This window comes from Meles meles, chromosome 15 (genome assembly GCF_922984935.1).
Source record: "Meles meles chromosome 15, mMelMel3.1 paternal haplotype, whole genome shotgun sequence".
Lineage (NCBI taxonomy): Eukaryota > Metazoa > Chordata > Mammalia > Carnivora > Mustelidae > Meles > Meles meles.
This window is the reverse complement of record NC_060080.1, coordinates 35,818,014-35,831,318: the sequence shown is the minus strand read 5'-3', so window position 1 is coordinate 35,831,318 and position 13,305 is coordinate 35,818,014. Positions and strand designations below refer to the sequence as shown.

The 13,305-nt window shown below is 46.5% G+C and overlaps 1 protein-coding gene across 5 annotated transcripts in view; it reads right to left on the bottom strand.

Annotated features, from left to right (window-relative positions):
- Positions 1–13,305, bottom strand: part of ACOXL (acyl-CoA oxidase like) — a 356,730-nt gene that overhangs the window by 288,590 nt on the left and 54,835 nt on the right. For all 5 annotated transcript variants that reach the window (XM_045979259.1, XM_045979255.1, XM_045979257.1 and 2 more), the window contains 5 exons: positions 7,977–8,063; positions 7,562–7,660; positions 3,694–3,808; positions 2,973–3,059; positions 1,102–1,174 (listed from right to left, as the gene is read on the bottom strand). In XM_045979259.1, the coding sequence (XP_045835215.1) occupies positions 1,102–1,174; positions 2,973–3,059; positions 3,694–3,808; positions 7,562–7,660; positions 7,977–8,063 (461 nt within the window). The remainder of the gene's footprint in view (positions 1–1,101; positions 1,175–2,972; positions 3,060–3,693; positions 3,809–7,561; positions 7,661–7,976; positions 8,064–13,305) is intronic.

Here is a 13,305-nt window from a genome sequence, read left to right as displayed (position 1 = left end):
TGTTATAAAGGAAATTCTAGACTCAAGCTGATTATCCAGACCTTGATTGCTAGCTTTTCCACAGATTGACATAAGCCGGTAGGTCAGGATTGTTACCGGATACTGGAAATGCTGTTGAGAAAAGTAACCGTGACTGGTGTTTCTTGGCCTCTGCAAAGTGTAATGTGAACTCCTAGAGCTCCACCCCTGAAAATGCACCAGAAGAAGCAGCCTTCACCTCATCATTTAACTCACCCTGATGGCAGTGGGATGCTGGGAAATGACACTGAGCATCTCTGACGTTACCCATCCCTCCAAGCAGCACTGGTTATAACAGCCTCCTGGGCTGAATGGTGGTACCTTACCTCCTGCCACCCCCGAAGGAGGCGATAACATTACCCAGTGTGTAATAGCAACAACAGCGACAAATTTTAAGGAAACAACCTAAATTGCCCAACAGTAAGGACAGATTACATAAACTGTAGATCACTTATTTAACGGTCTATTACAATAATATTGAAAATGATAACGTACATATGTATTTCCTGTTGCATAAAAACATTTGACATAATATTAAGCAGAAATTACAAGTTATAAAAAATAGAATTTGTGGAGCACCTGGGTGTCTCAGTCAGTTAAGCCTCTGCCTTCAGCTCAAGTCATGATCCCCAGGGTCCTGAGATAGAGCCCCACATGGGGCTCTCTGCTCAGCAGGGAGCCTGTTTCCTCCCTCCCCCTGCTTCTCTGCCTACTTGTGATATCTCTCTCTCTGTCGAATAAATAAATAAAATCTTAAAAAAAAATAGAATTTATAAGTGGATCTTGTTCAGTAAAAATCAAACATCCCTCTCTCTGTTGATACACCAGCGTGGAAAGAAGTCTATAGAGTTATACATTAAGGTGTGCGTAACAATCACTGTGTCTGGGGAATAGCATTTTGGATAACTACAATTTTTTTCTGTTTTCTTATCTACATTTTCCAATGGAAGATCAATAAACTTGTAGGAGTGGCTGGCAGACAGCCTGGACGTGCAGCCCATGAGACCCAGGCGCCAGGCCCAGCTTGAGAGAGCAATGAGATCATACACACAGCCAATCTGAGTTAAAGTGAAAAGTACTCACTTATCCAGCAGGTTCTCCCTTGGTATCCGAACCTTGTGAAATATTAAAATCCCATTATCCACACCATGCAGACCTAGAGAGAGCAGAAAACAGCTGCAGGGGGCAAATCCATGCCAGCCTCAGACCTACCATTCCTGCTCTTTCCCAGGCCTGCCTCTGCTAAAATCCCATACCCTTTCTTTTTCTCCCAGGATGCCTGATGCTGTTCTAGTTGGGGTGGGGGTGGGGACACTGTCTGTTTGGTTTTTTGAAGAGCTGTGCCTTCTGTGCTCCTGGGCTCATGTGGAGGGTCTGGGTTCTATGACCTGGGGAGGAGGAGTTCTAGGCATCAGAAGGAAATGCCAGGGCAAGCGCTGAGAAGGCAGGAAAGCAAGAAGTCTAATTTCTCCTCCCTCCCAGCACTTCTGTCCCAGAACAAGGGGTAAGTTTGTGAAGTCAGATGCCTAAAAAGACAAGAGAAAATGGCCATGAGGACAGCTGTGAATGACTGGGGTGACCCAACTTTCAGAAGCTTCCTGAAAGCCGCTGGTCCTGTTTCCTAATGACACCTGTCAGAGTCTGGGGTCTACTTTTTATTTATCTCACACTTGGGAAGATTTAATCTGAGGGGGAAAAAAATCTTCAGTAAATGTCTTTATTTAGAACATCACCCCTTGACAAGGACATAGTTGCATTTAGGAGCTTACAAGGAAACCAAAGCAGACTTTTTGAAGTTGCCAGTGTTTTAAATGTCTGACACCACTTCACAAGAGCTCAGCCCTCTGCTCTCAGCAACACTGGACTCGAGAGGTGACTTCAAGGGACAAGGACAGCGAGGGCCTCTGTCACCCCTGAGAGGTACAGTCAGAGCACTCACAACCCTACCTGTAGCCCATTCCTGCAGCCATGGCAGTGGTCAGTAAACACTGAGGGCCAAGACGAGACTATCTCCTCCACCGAAGAATCATCTTCTTCCCCCTTTTCTCTTTTTGTTTATTTTTCCTTCTCTTCCCACCTGTTTCTTTGGCTTGGTTTGGCCTTGGTTGTGGACAACCAGTGGGGCCCACAGGCATGGCCTGCTCTCAGTAAGTGCTGGCTGAATTACACCCCCTCCCAACCCCACCCCCAAAACTCACACATTCGAGTTCTAACCCCCTGTACTTATGAATGTGACCTTATTTGCAGACAGGGTCTTTGCAGAGATAATCAAGTTATAAGAGGTCATTAGGGTTGCCCTAATCCAAGGAACTGGATTATAGAAAGGGGAAATTTGGACACAGACATGCACACAAGGAAAGAGAACACCATGCAAGCATGAAGACAACAGCTAGAAGCCAAGGAGAGAGGCGTGGCACAGATTCTCCCTCACAACCCTTGGAAGGAACCAATCCTGCCAGCACCTTGATCTTGAACGTGTAACCTCCAGCACTATGAGCCAATACATTTCTGTTGTTTAAGCCGCTCAGCCTGGGGTACGACAGCAAACTCGTCCCGTGAGTCAGTCCTCGGGATTCATCAAGGGCCTCCGAGGCACCAATACCAGGCTGTGGCTCAGAGGCAGGAAAAAGAGAGAGCCTCAACTGGCCCTCCGAGAGCCCACAAGTCCAAGAAGAGGAAAAGAGGCAAAATTACACAGGGCAAAGCTGCCTCATGACTGGAAAATATGAGAGGCTGGGAGAAAATAAGACCAATGCATATTCATAAACGGCAATCTTCAACATTCCCCAACAGTTGTGACATAAAAGACTTTCATCAGTCTTCAAAATCGAAGAGTCTTCTCTGCCTTCTCTGTTTTGCTATTTTGGTGAGTTAGGTTCGACCCTCCTTGGGTGGGGCAGGGAGTGTGCAGGATGTGCAAATGAGGGGAGAAGAGGTGTCACTTGGGGACTCACCTTCTTTGTACATCATATCAATAGCTGTCACTCCGGGGTATAAGCTTCCATTCTCATCACGGACAGGAACAATGAAACAGTGGGGCCCTGGAAAAGCAGAGAGACAGTTGCTAAACTCTCTTTTCTAAAGCTACGATTAAAGCTTTATTCATTTCCTGGAATAGCCTATAAATTGTGTTGATCCTGAAATTCAGTCAGTTCTAGGACTGTGCCCTGCATATGGTAGTATACAGTAGTGTATACAGTATATACAGTGTATACAGTAGTCCCCCCCTTGTCCACAGGGGGTATGTTCCAAGACACCCCAGTGAGGGCCTGAAACCATAGAAAGTACCAAATCCTATATATGCCAACTGTTTTCCTGCCTATGTGATGAGATGAAGTGAGGGAATGACCTAGGCCCTGTGACAGAGTGTGACAGTACTATGGACCCTCTGACCTCAGGAGTAGGGTCATCTGCTTCCAGACTGCAGCTGACGGCAGGTAACAGGAATCGTGGAAGGCAAAACTGCACATAAGTGGGGGTGGGGTGGGGGCGGAACTACTGTAATGTCAAAATGTAAGAATAAATTCAGCCGCTGTGCATATTTAAGAAATAAAGTTGGTACTGAGTTTATACAAGACAAAACAAGTGCTGTCAATTACACTTTCAAGGTAAAGTACTTGCTGGAAAGTAGTAAGCGTAAAGAGAATTATTCTAGCTTTCTGCACCAGTACAAACCTTGCGATCTTCCGTTTATGATGAGCTGAGCAAAGACAGCGGCATAATTCCCATACATCGCATTTCCAATGTACATCTTCTCAGCATTTTCACATGGCGTGTCGATCACAAACTCCTACACAGAAAAAGAGCGACAGAGTTTTCCTTTCCTAGGCTCATCTCAACTCCTTGGCTCAGTGCAACGATTATTGTGAAATAGATCCACATCCTCCAGCAGGACACCGTCGGGTGATTGATTTCACAGCAGAAGAGAAGACAAAACCCCCAAGCCCCTGGTGATCTATACTCAGCTCTCCCAAACACCCCACTGGCAAGGTTCACAAGACAGGATGGCACGTCTAATGATCTGGGGCCCCTAGGTGGATGAGTCCGCGTCTGCATGTTTTATCTTGTCTGCTGGGCATTGCGTCTTGTGGACAAATCACTTGGTTCCTCGTGTCCTCCACTCTTGCCCTGGCCTTGAAAATCTCTACCTTATTGATAGGGTTTTGTTGTTTAAACAGCATCTAATTGAAGGTCAAAACTGTATGCCAGAAATGCAAGCAAGATTAGCAGGCAACCATGACCTAGTCCCACCATTGCTTACAATCTTAGCCCACACAATCCTGATTTTTATAAAAGGGGAAAAAAAAACACCTCATTTGAGCCTTTGGATGATGTTTCAGATCCTGCCTCTTCATTTTCTTGATCGATGGATATAATAATTAAAAGTTCCCCCCAAATGCATAAACCCTTAAACTGAAACTTTTGTAGATAATTCTCTACCTTACAAGGGAAAGAATCTTGCAATACGCCACGCAGTTTGTCTCCATCATATGACCAAGGATTCTTCCAGCTCCAAACAGTCTAAAATTAACATTGTTCAAGAAAACAATGCAGAGTTTTTGTTTTCAGGCTCTGCTCAACCTGGGTCTTCTCTCTCCTCCTCTCGGGAAGCCAGGGCAGAATCACAATGGAAATGCCACCGCTTCGCTTCTGATTCTGCTCGCCACCTGGGGTTACCCAGAAACCTCTCGACAAGGAGGCACTGACAATAACTGGCAGCTCTGAATAAGGGTCTCTGGGGCAAATCAGGAAATCCAGGGGAAATGGCAAAAGAGCAGAACTGCACATCTAATCGGAGCTGACAATATTGAAAAGGTGGCTGAACTAAAGCAACAAAAGATTGATCATGTAAAGATTATCTCGGAGTCCAGATTTTAAAGTCTATAGACTACCCTCACCCGCTGGCCAAGACATACGTTCTCGAAGCTCAAGAAAACATTCTCTGACATGTGTTTGCACAAGGAAATTTCTAGCATGTGCAAGTGCTTTTCAGAAACATAAATGGACAAGCTGAATCCTTTTAAGGGAAGTCTCGGGAGACTGCCCTGGTCTTATCAGGCCAGCCAGGATTTCTCAAAGAAAGGAACTATTTGAGGCTGAGTGCAGTAACAACCACAACAACAACAACAACATATCCATGTGGTGAAGGGACCCTTACCCCTCAAGGGTAGGAAGGGAAGTAGCAGAGTAGCATTGACCTGGCAGCAAAGATCTGGTGGGGTGGGGAAGAGACGGGAGGCCATCCATCCCCGTAAACATCTGATACACTCTGGGAAAGGAGGTTTGTCACTTCTGGCAAAAACATTGATTTGGGAAAGTCTGCACAAGCCAAAATGCTGGCATTAAAGCAGGATCTAAATAATGCACACCATGTGTGTCGGTTCCTACCATAATTAGTTGTTGAAGGCCAACAAAATGGTCAGTACTGTAAACACTAAAAAAAAAAGAAGAAGAAGAAGAAAGAAAGAAAAGAAGAAAAAAAAAAAGGCTTTGCCCAAAAAGCTCATAGCTGCATTGATTTTTGTTATTTAGCATAAAATATAAAACTAAATTCTCTCTTACCTCTTAATTATCCCCACCACTACCCAAGCCTCTGTCCAAAAATAAAAATAAAACAGCCAACCCACAGAAATGAATAACCAGAAAATGTAAGTGATTGAAAGAGTCCTTGAGGGAGAGAGGGCTCATTGGATGTGCTCTCACGTTTTAAAAGGGAAATGAAGGGGGAAACACGGAAAGCAATGAAGGAGAAATCCATTCCCTGCTATGTCAATCCTCAGTGGCCCGAGTTTATGATGGGCTTATTCTCTCTCTCACTCCCACCGGAGCATTCGCCAGAGTCTCCTCATCATTACGATTTCAGCTCTGCAACTCCCCTGCAGAAAGCAGCAGCTGCCAAAGCACGCCAGGTAGCTAAATCATTTATGCTGTTTGGGGAAAATGGGACTCACCCTGGGAAATGATTTTGGTGGGAAAAAATAATGACTACAAGAAGAAACAAATAAATAAGAATTCTGGGTGGGGTTTCTTTTTTCCTCTCTAATGACAGCAAGGTGACCCCAGTACTGTGGTTTAGGGAAAGAAAAAACTGATCAACCAAAAACTGAAAAGGTGTTTGGTTAGCACACCACCCCTGGCTGGAAAGCTAAGCTGTGAGGGGCAGCCCTACCTAAGGCAGACTCGCTCATTAACTACAGATTCATTCATAGTTTCCTAACCTCTGTGAGCCTCAGTTTCTCCACCTATCAAATAGGGACAATAATATCTTCCTAGAAAATTATAGGGTCTTTAATACAATGTAACATGTAGAGTGCTCAGCCTGACGTCTAGCACACATGGGCTAGATTATAAGAAGTGGCTTACGTCATGTTGTGGGATGGTTATTGCAAGGGAATACGGTGAAGTATACAGAAGGTGTTCAACACAGAGCCTGGCACATAGCAAGCATTCAATACATGTCAGTCCTTATTCTTGCTAGGACCTTGGACATCGCTGACTATTGTAGAGAACTAGCATCTGGGCAGGAGGACGGAATGAACATCTTCCAATAGAACTTCACTTGAATCCATCATTCTAACCCCTGGTCCCCTCTAACTAGCATTTGCGGGCCGGGAAAACCCGCTAGCAAAAATTCAGATTCTAAAGGACAAACTCAGCAAAAACGAAGAACAGCTAGACTGAGTAGCCATACCTACACCCACACCCCACGCCTGCACACATATATTTTTACCCACACTCGTGTCTAGAAAGAACTTCAAAATTTATGTATTCCTTCACAGTTCTTGGGAAAACCCAATATCAAGCAAGAAACTATGAAGGAGAGTAAAATAAGTAGAGAGTTTCTTTATTTGGAGGGAGTAGGAGCTAAAGAAATGGAGACTTCTTTAGATAGAGCAGGGTATTCGCCCTGCAGGGGATGACGCATTTCTGGAGAGGGTCAGTTTAGAGACTTGACGAACTGGTTTTTATTTATGAGGACAGAAGGGAAACTAGCGAAGTTCCCCACGTGTACTAAAGATCATAGAAGCAAGACTGTTTTGTGAAATTCTATTTGGGAGGCCATGGGAGTTTTTGTGTAAGTCACAGTTAAAAACACTGCTTCGTGCCAATAAGGAGGGCTTGGTTTCTGGTAAGGAGACATCAGCACACGCAGCGCCGTCCTGCCACACGGTGCAAAGGGGAGTGCAAACAAAACTTCTCTTCCAGCCATTTACCTGTGGCAGTTGAGAAGGATGACAAAATGGCGCCCGTACTGTTCTCATAGGGGTGTCACCAGACATCCAATTAACAAGAGCACGTAAAGTGTGTGAAGCAGTGTCTGCACATGGTAGTTGCTGAGAAAGTCTTGGCTTATATGAGGCACATGAAGGCCGAGCACATGTCCCCCTCCACTAAAGCACTTAGGCAACTGTTCGAAATCTGAGCCCCTGTGGCCAGAGAGCGGATATGGAGGATGTGAGGTTGACCTCGGGAAGAAGGAGAGTCTGGTTCTGAACAGGTTTCCCGTTACCCCAAACTGCAGAACGAGGGGAAGAATCCTCACCTGCGCCGAGAGGTCAAAGGTGGCTTCAGTCTGGATCCCTCTCACGTTGCTCCCGTGGCCCCTCTCGGTCATTGCAAACATCCCAGTGTATTTCTGCTCCTGGAGTTTACCAGACATTAGAAGGGAATTAGCTAGTCAGATGCTCGCTCCAGCTGCAGACCTCTGATCATCAAGGATGTGGGTGAGAGAGGGAGCGGTGAGTTGGAGATATTTATAAGCGTTGAGCCTGGGGGCAGCTACTGTGACAACAACATGACAGTACTTTTAAAAAACAATCTGGAAACTCTCATTCAGAACAAGATTCTCATTGACGTTAATTCTCTGGTTTACGTCCTTTCTCTGCAAACATGTGCTCACGCACACATCTAGCTACTATGAATTTTTAAAGCTCTCCATGGAAGAAAACATGCCATACCTGGAGGGGCTGAAGCCACTTAGTGACATGTCCTGGGCTTCCAAGGTTCCTGACTGCACCACCAAATAGCCAATAAATTATTCCACACTGAAAGCAAAAACAACATGACCGTTAGCAAGAGTCAACAATTGAATGATGAATAAAGCCCTGGCCAAACTCCATTCAAGGAGCATGTGTTCAGCTCATCCAGCTTTACAAAACCCCCACAAGTGGTCCAGTTTCATTCTTTTGCATGTGGCTGTCTAGTTTTCCCAACACCATTTGCTGAAGAGACTGTCTTTTTTCCACTGGATATTCATTCCTCCTTTGTCAAAGATGAATTGATCACCTAATTGTGGGTTTACTTCTGGGTTTTCTGTTCTATTCCACTGCTCCACATCTCTATTTTTATGCCAGTACCATACAGTTTTAATTTCTACTGCTTTGTAATATGACTCGAAATCTTGAATTGTAATACCTCTAGTTTTGTTTTTCTCTCAAATGACACTTCGGAACGTTCAGTCTCCTTATCTGCTCAGGGGCTAGCTTAGTGCCTGGTATGTAGAAGATGTGTAACGAAGTATTTATGCACTGATCCCACACACTAGCCCAAACTACAGAGGTGAGCCCTACCATGCGAAACTGCCAGCAAACAGGAAAGCTGATGGAAAATGGAATACAAATCCAATAACGAGCAAGCACTCAGCCCACAATGAGACAGCCTGGGCTCCAAGCCCAGCTCAGCTACCCACTGGTTAGGGGACCTTGGACAAATGGCAATCCTCAGTCTCCACATCTGACAAATGCAGTGGGTGATGAGTGCTCCCACTTACTGAGCACTTACCCTTCTAAGCACTGAGCTTCATACACACAAGCCCACTGATTCTCACAACCACCCCGGGAAAATCATGTCATCACCCCCACTTGACAGACAGGGACCCTGAGGTTCAGCAAGAGGAGTGACCTGCTGAAGGCTGCACTCCAAGATGGTGAGCAGGGCTGGGGTCCAAAGCCAAGCTGCTTAAAGCCTAATAGCACTTCATAAGGTTGCAGCGAGAATTCAGTGACGGTCAACTGCCAAGGACTCTGATCTTTTATAAACCCTGGAAAAGTGTTGCTGGCAAGGAGAAAGTGGAGGAGGAGAAGGATGAGGAGGAAGATGAGAGGGAAGGGTAGCTGGAGCAGAGCCACTTGAAGGGAGTGGAGGACTGATGACAAAGACAGAAGAGTTCAAGTGTATACACACTGGCTGTGTTTGCAGGCTAGCATGCCTTCCTCTGCCCCGGCCACCCAGAGCCGGCTTTCCTCTGGGGAGCCCTCTTCTCCCACAGTCAGTCCAAGTGGTCTGTGGCTGATGTTGACCTCACTCTCAGCTCTAGGATGAGCCTAGGACCCAGGACGGGTTGATCTGCAATAACATCTATAATATCCTGGCCATAGGGGATGGATGGCATCAGCCTAGACCCGTGGTCTAGGTGGGTCCAACCACAGCATCCTCTGGGACACATGGGTGAGCTAGTAGGCAAAAGATGCTCTCTCTTTCTCATTGCAGTGCAATCTGGAAGCATGCAGTCCTAGAGCTGCTCTTGCCATCACAAGAGCTGGTATAGGAAACCAACACATGAGGTCAAGGAGGGGAGAAGGAGACAAAGCAGACACATGGGACAGACCAGGTCCCCACGTCCACACCTGTGGCACTCTGGACTCTTCAGTTATAACAGCAAATAGGTACCCTTTTTCCCTGGGGTCATCACAGTTAAATGAGCTTGAGTAGTCACAGTAACCCCAAGGAAGACCTTGTAGGAAGGGAAATGGCAGGAATGGAATCTTAAGGTCTCCCACTCAAGAACTGTTACCAGCCTCTGGCAAGAACTAGTCCCACACTCCACATATGTGATCAGCCTGACCCTAACTATCTGAAAGGGCACTGTACCAACTTCAACAACTCTGACATCGTGACAGACAAATTTCATTGATCACCTCTGACATATAAAGGGCTTTCATTTGGAGACTCATAGAGAATCCTCGGAACCCTCATGAACCTGCCAATCAGTAATTCCAGCCTGGAAAGATGCAGTCAATTCAAATAATGGGTTCCCCCCCCCCATAAATCATCTTGGAAATCAAGTTTTAAAAAAGCATTTTTCTAAAACTAAAACAGGTTGAATTCTCCATCCCCAAATCTCTCTAGCTGGTGGCTAATGCATTCTTTACACATATATTCCTTTTCTAGATTTTAAATCCATTCCTCCTCATCAGAAAGGGGAGTGGGGAGAATATTTTATCCACATTTTGAAACTCCCATTCATTAAAGGTCATCAGTAGGAGCACTGGGCGGGTGAATGAAACTTGTAGGTTTGCAGAAACCACAGCAGTTAACAGACGTGGTGTCTGTGTGACCCCCCAATCCACAGAGTCACTTAAAATGTGAGGATTTTCCCCCAAGTGCTGGGCAGTGTGTTGCCAAAGGCACGTTCTCTGAAAGGCAGATAATCTGACCCAATGGGGCCGATGCAGGGGGAGCAACTGAAAGTCCCAAGCAGATGATTCTCTGGCCTGATACAAGCTTTCAGCATGTGCCTCCTGTGAGGAGGATGGACCCCAGCCCAGCCAGCAGAAAGAAGATGCCCCCTGACCAACCACTGAGGTAAGCCAGTGAGCAGTGGTCAGAGACGGGTGGTGAGAAGCAGGGGCGTTTAAGGTAGATTCTGGAGACAGAGCTGATGGGTTGGATACAAGAAGGCAAGGGAGGACTCTAGGTGGCACCTGGGTTTTGGGCCTGAGCCTCCAGATGGATGAAGGCCCATTAACTGTTTAGTGGGGGCTAGGTGGGGGGTTGATTGCCGGAAGAGCCAGGGAGGGGGGTTGTATTCCCTAAGACAGGGAGGCAGAAACTCAACGAAGAAGGGCACTAACCCATCACAAGGGAGCAAGGCAAAGTGTCCTCCTCAGAGAGCACTGTGTCCATTGCTGCCTTCACTGCCCAGTGGCCATCCTGGCCGCTAGTCCACCTCAGCAGACAGGACCCAGAGAAGTCTATTTGTTCTGAGAAAAACCAAAGAAAGCAGTGGCAAGGAAATTAGACAAAGAGAAGGACACAACAAAATCTCTAAATCTATGTGCGCCTTGCATTGTTTGTTTGGGAAAGTTCCTTCTCTCCTTTCTCACTCGTCTGGAGGACGGGAAGGGCAGCTACCTCATGTACATGAGGTCATGAGCACAACATGCCCAATGACAGCTGGCAGTAGCCTCTGGAGGCCACAGTCAGAGCTACCTGGGGACTGGGAATTGCTGTAAGGACAGGCTGAAGAGGTTCAAGGATGAGGCCTCTTAACTTCCAAATGGTGACTAGCAAGAAAGATGTCCCACCATGGCAGGGAAAGCTAGGGGGCTGGAGCTGGAACACAGGTCAATTTCACCTCAATCCACTGACTTGAGCCACTACCTAGGAGACTGCCAGGAAAGGGTCTGGGCCACATCTTAGGGGGTACCGTCCCAGCCACTTACCAAGCTCCTGCTTCATGCCAGCTATAACATGCAGCTGCTCATGGGCATCATCAATTAAAATCTGACCACAGTCCATGAATGGACATTAGCAGCACCATCTTCACAGAAGAGAAAACAAAGACCACCCATTATGAGCTTAGATGTAAAAGGAATGTGCATGAACTTTGTGAAGTCCTAGAGACAGGACGTAAACCCACGTCATTCTGACTGTCTCCATGCCACCATGTACCAGGCAGGTCTGTCATGCATGCCAGGAAGTCTGCCATGGCTGTGATGGGCCAGGCCCTTCCTACACCATAGTCCAACAGTGGGTCTCCTGAAGAATCTTCAAGTGCATTCAGATTCTTTTCTCTTTTCATTCCAAGAGTAAAAGGAACACACCGAAGCACTGCTGGTTTCTGAGACAATGGTGGCCCCAGAAAGGATAGTGCTAGGGACTGCATTGGGTTCACCCCAAAATGCATATTCTGAAGCCTTAACCCTCAGTGTGTTGGTGTTAGGATATGGGGTCTTTGGAACTAATTAAATTTAAATGAGGTCATGTGTGGAACATTCATGATGGGATTAGTGCCCTTATAAGAGATACCAGAGAGTGCTCTCTCTTTCTGTCTGTCTCTCTCTGCCCGGTCCCAGTGTGGGGACACAGCAAGAAGGCAACCATCTACAGGAAGAGAATCCTCACCAGGAATTCCATCAGCTAGACCTTGACCTCACCAGCCTCCAGAACTGTGAGAAAATGAGTTTCTGTTATTTAAGCCACATGAACTATAGTATTTTATCATGGCAGCCCAAGCAAACTAAGACAGATAATAGGGTGGTTCAGATAGAGAAAAAGGGGAACAGTCATGGAGAAGAAGAAAAGGAAGCATGTCACATTTCTTTGGGTCCAAGAGTCCTTCCAGAATACATCAGCATGCCTGGTAGAAGACCTCGGACAGGCTCCCAAGCTAAAGCAGGGATTCAAAGCCCTTAGTAAAGGAAGTTTTTCCCTGGCACCTCTCACTTTCCCACCCCATCCCTCCCCCCAACCTCATCGTGAGTCATTCTCAGAGCCAGACCCTGGTCCTGCCACCACTTGGCTGTGCTAGTCCAACTATGTTTGTCTAAAGCACTCAGGGACACCCAGAGCTTTTGAAGAACACAGATGTGGAGGAAGAGAGCAAAGGAGCCCAGGACTGCGTGGCACAGATGACTTAGACCAACTGCTGACACTTCCTCGTGTGCAGGTATAAAAGGAAAGCTCCTGTGCAGGTGCAAAAGGAAAGTAGGTAGAGGCTACCAGAACCTTGTGGGCTGGCAGTGAGGTCTGGGGATGCCCAACCCCAGGGCTCACGGGAACTATTCTGATCACACCATATCTCCTTCCACTGCCCACAGAAAGACAGACATGACCACTCTGGGCTGGACTCAGGAGGACCATCCACACATTCCTCTAACTGTCTGGGCTATTCAAGCACAAGATAAACAAGTCCTGGGGCGCCTGGGTGGCTCAGTGGGTTGGGCCGCTGCCTTCGGCTCAGGTCATGATCTCGGGGTCCTGGGATCGAGTCCCGCATCGGGCTCTCTGCTCGGCGGGGAGCCTGCTTCCCTCTCTCTCTCTCTCTGCCTGCCTCTCTGCCTACTTGTGATCTCTCTCTCTCCCGCTGTCAAATAAATAAAATCTTAAAAAAAAAAAAAAAGATAAACAAGTCCTCTGCAATGAATGATGTGTGGGAAAGCAAACAGCATTCATGATAACTTGTGTTAAATTTTTTTAAAGTTTTTTTTTATTGTGGCACAATGCATTTAACATAAAGTTTGCATTTTAGCCATTATTAAGTACAATTCAATGGTATGAATGAGA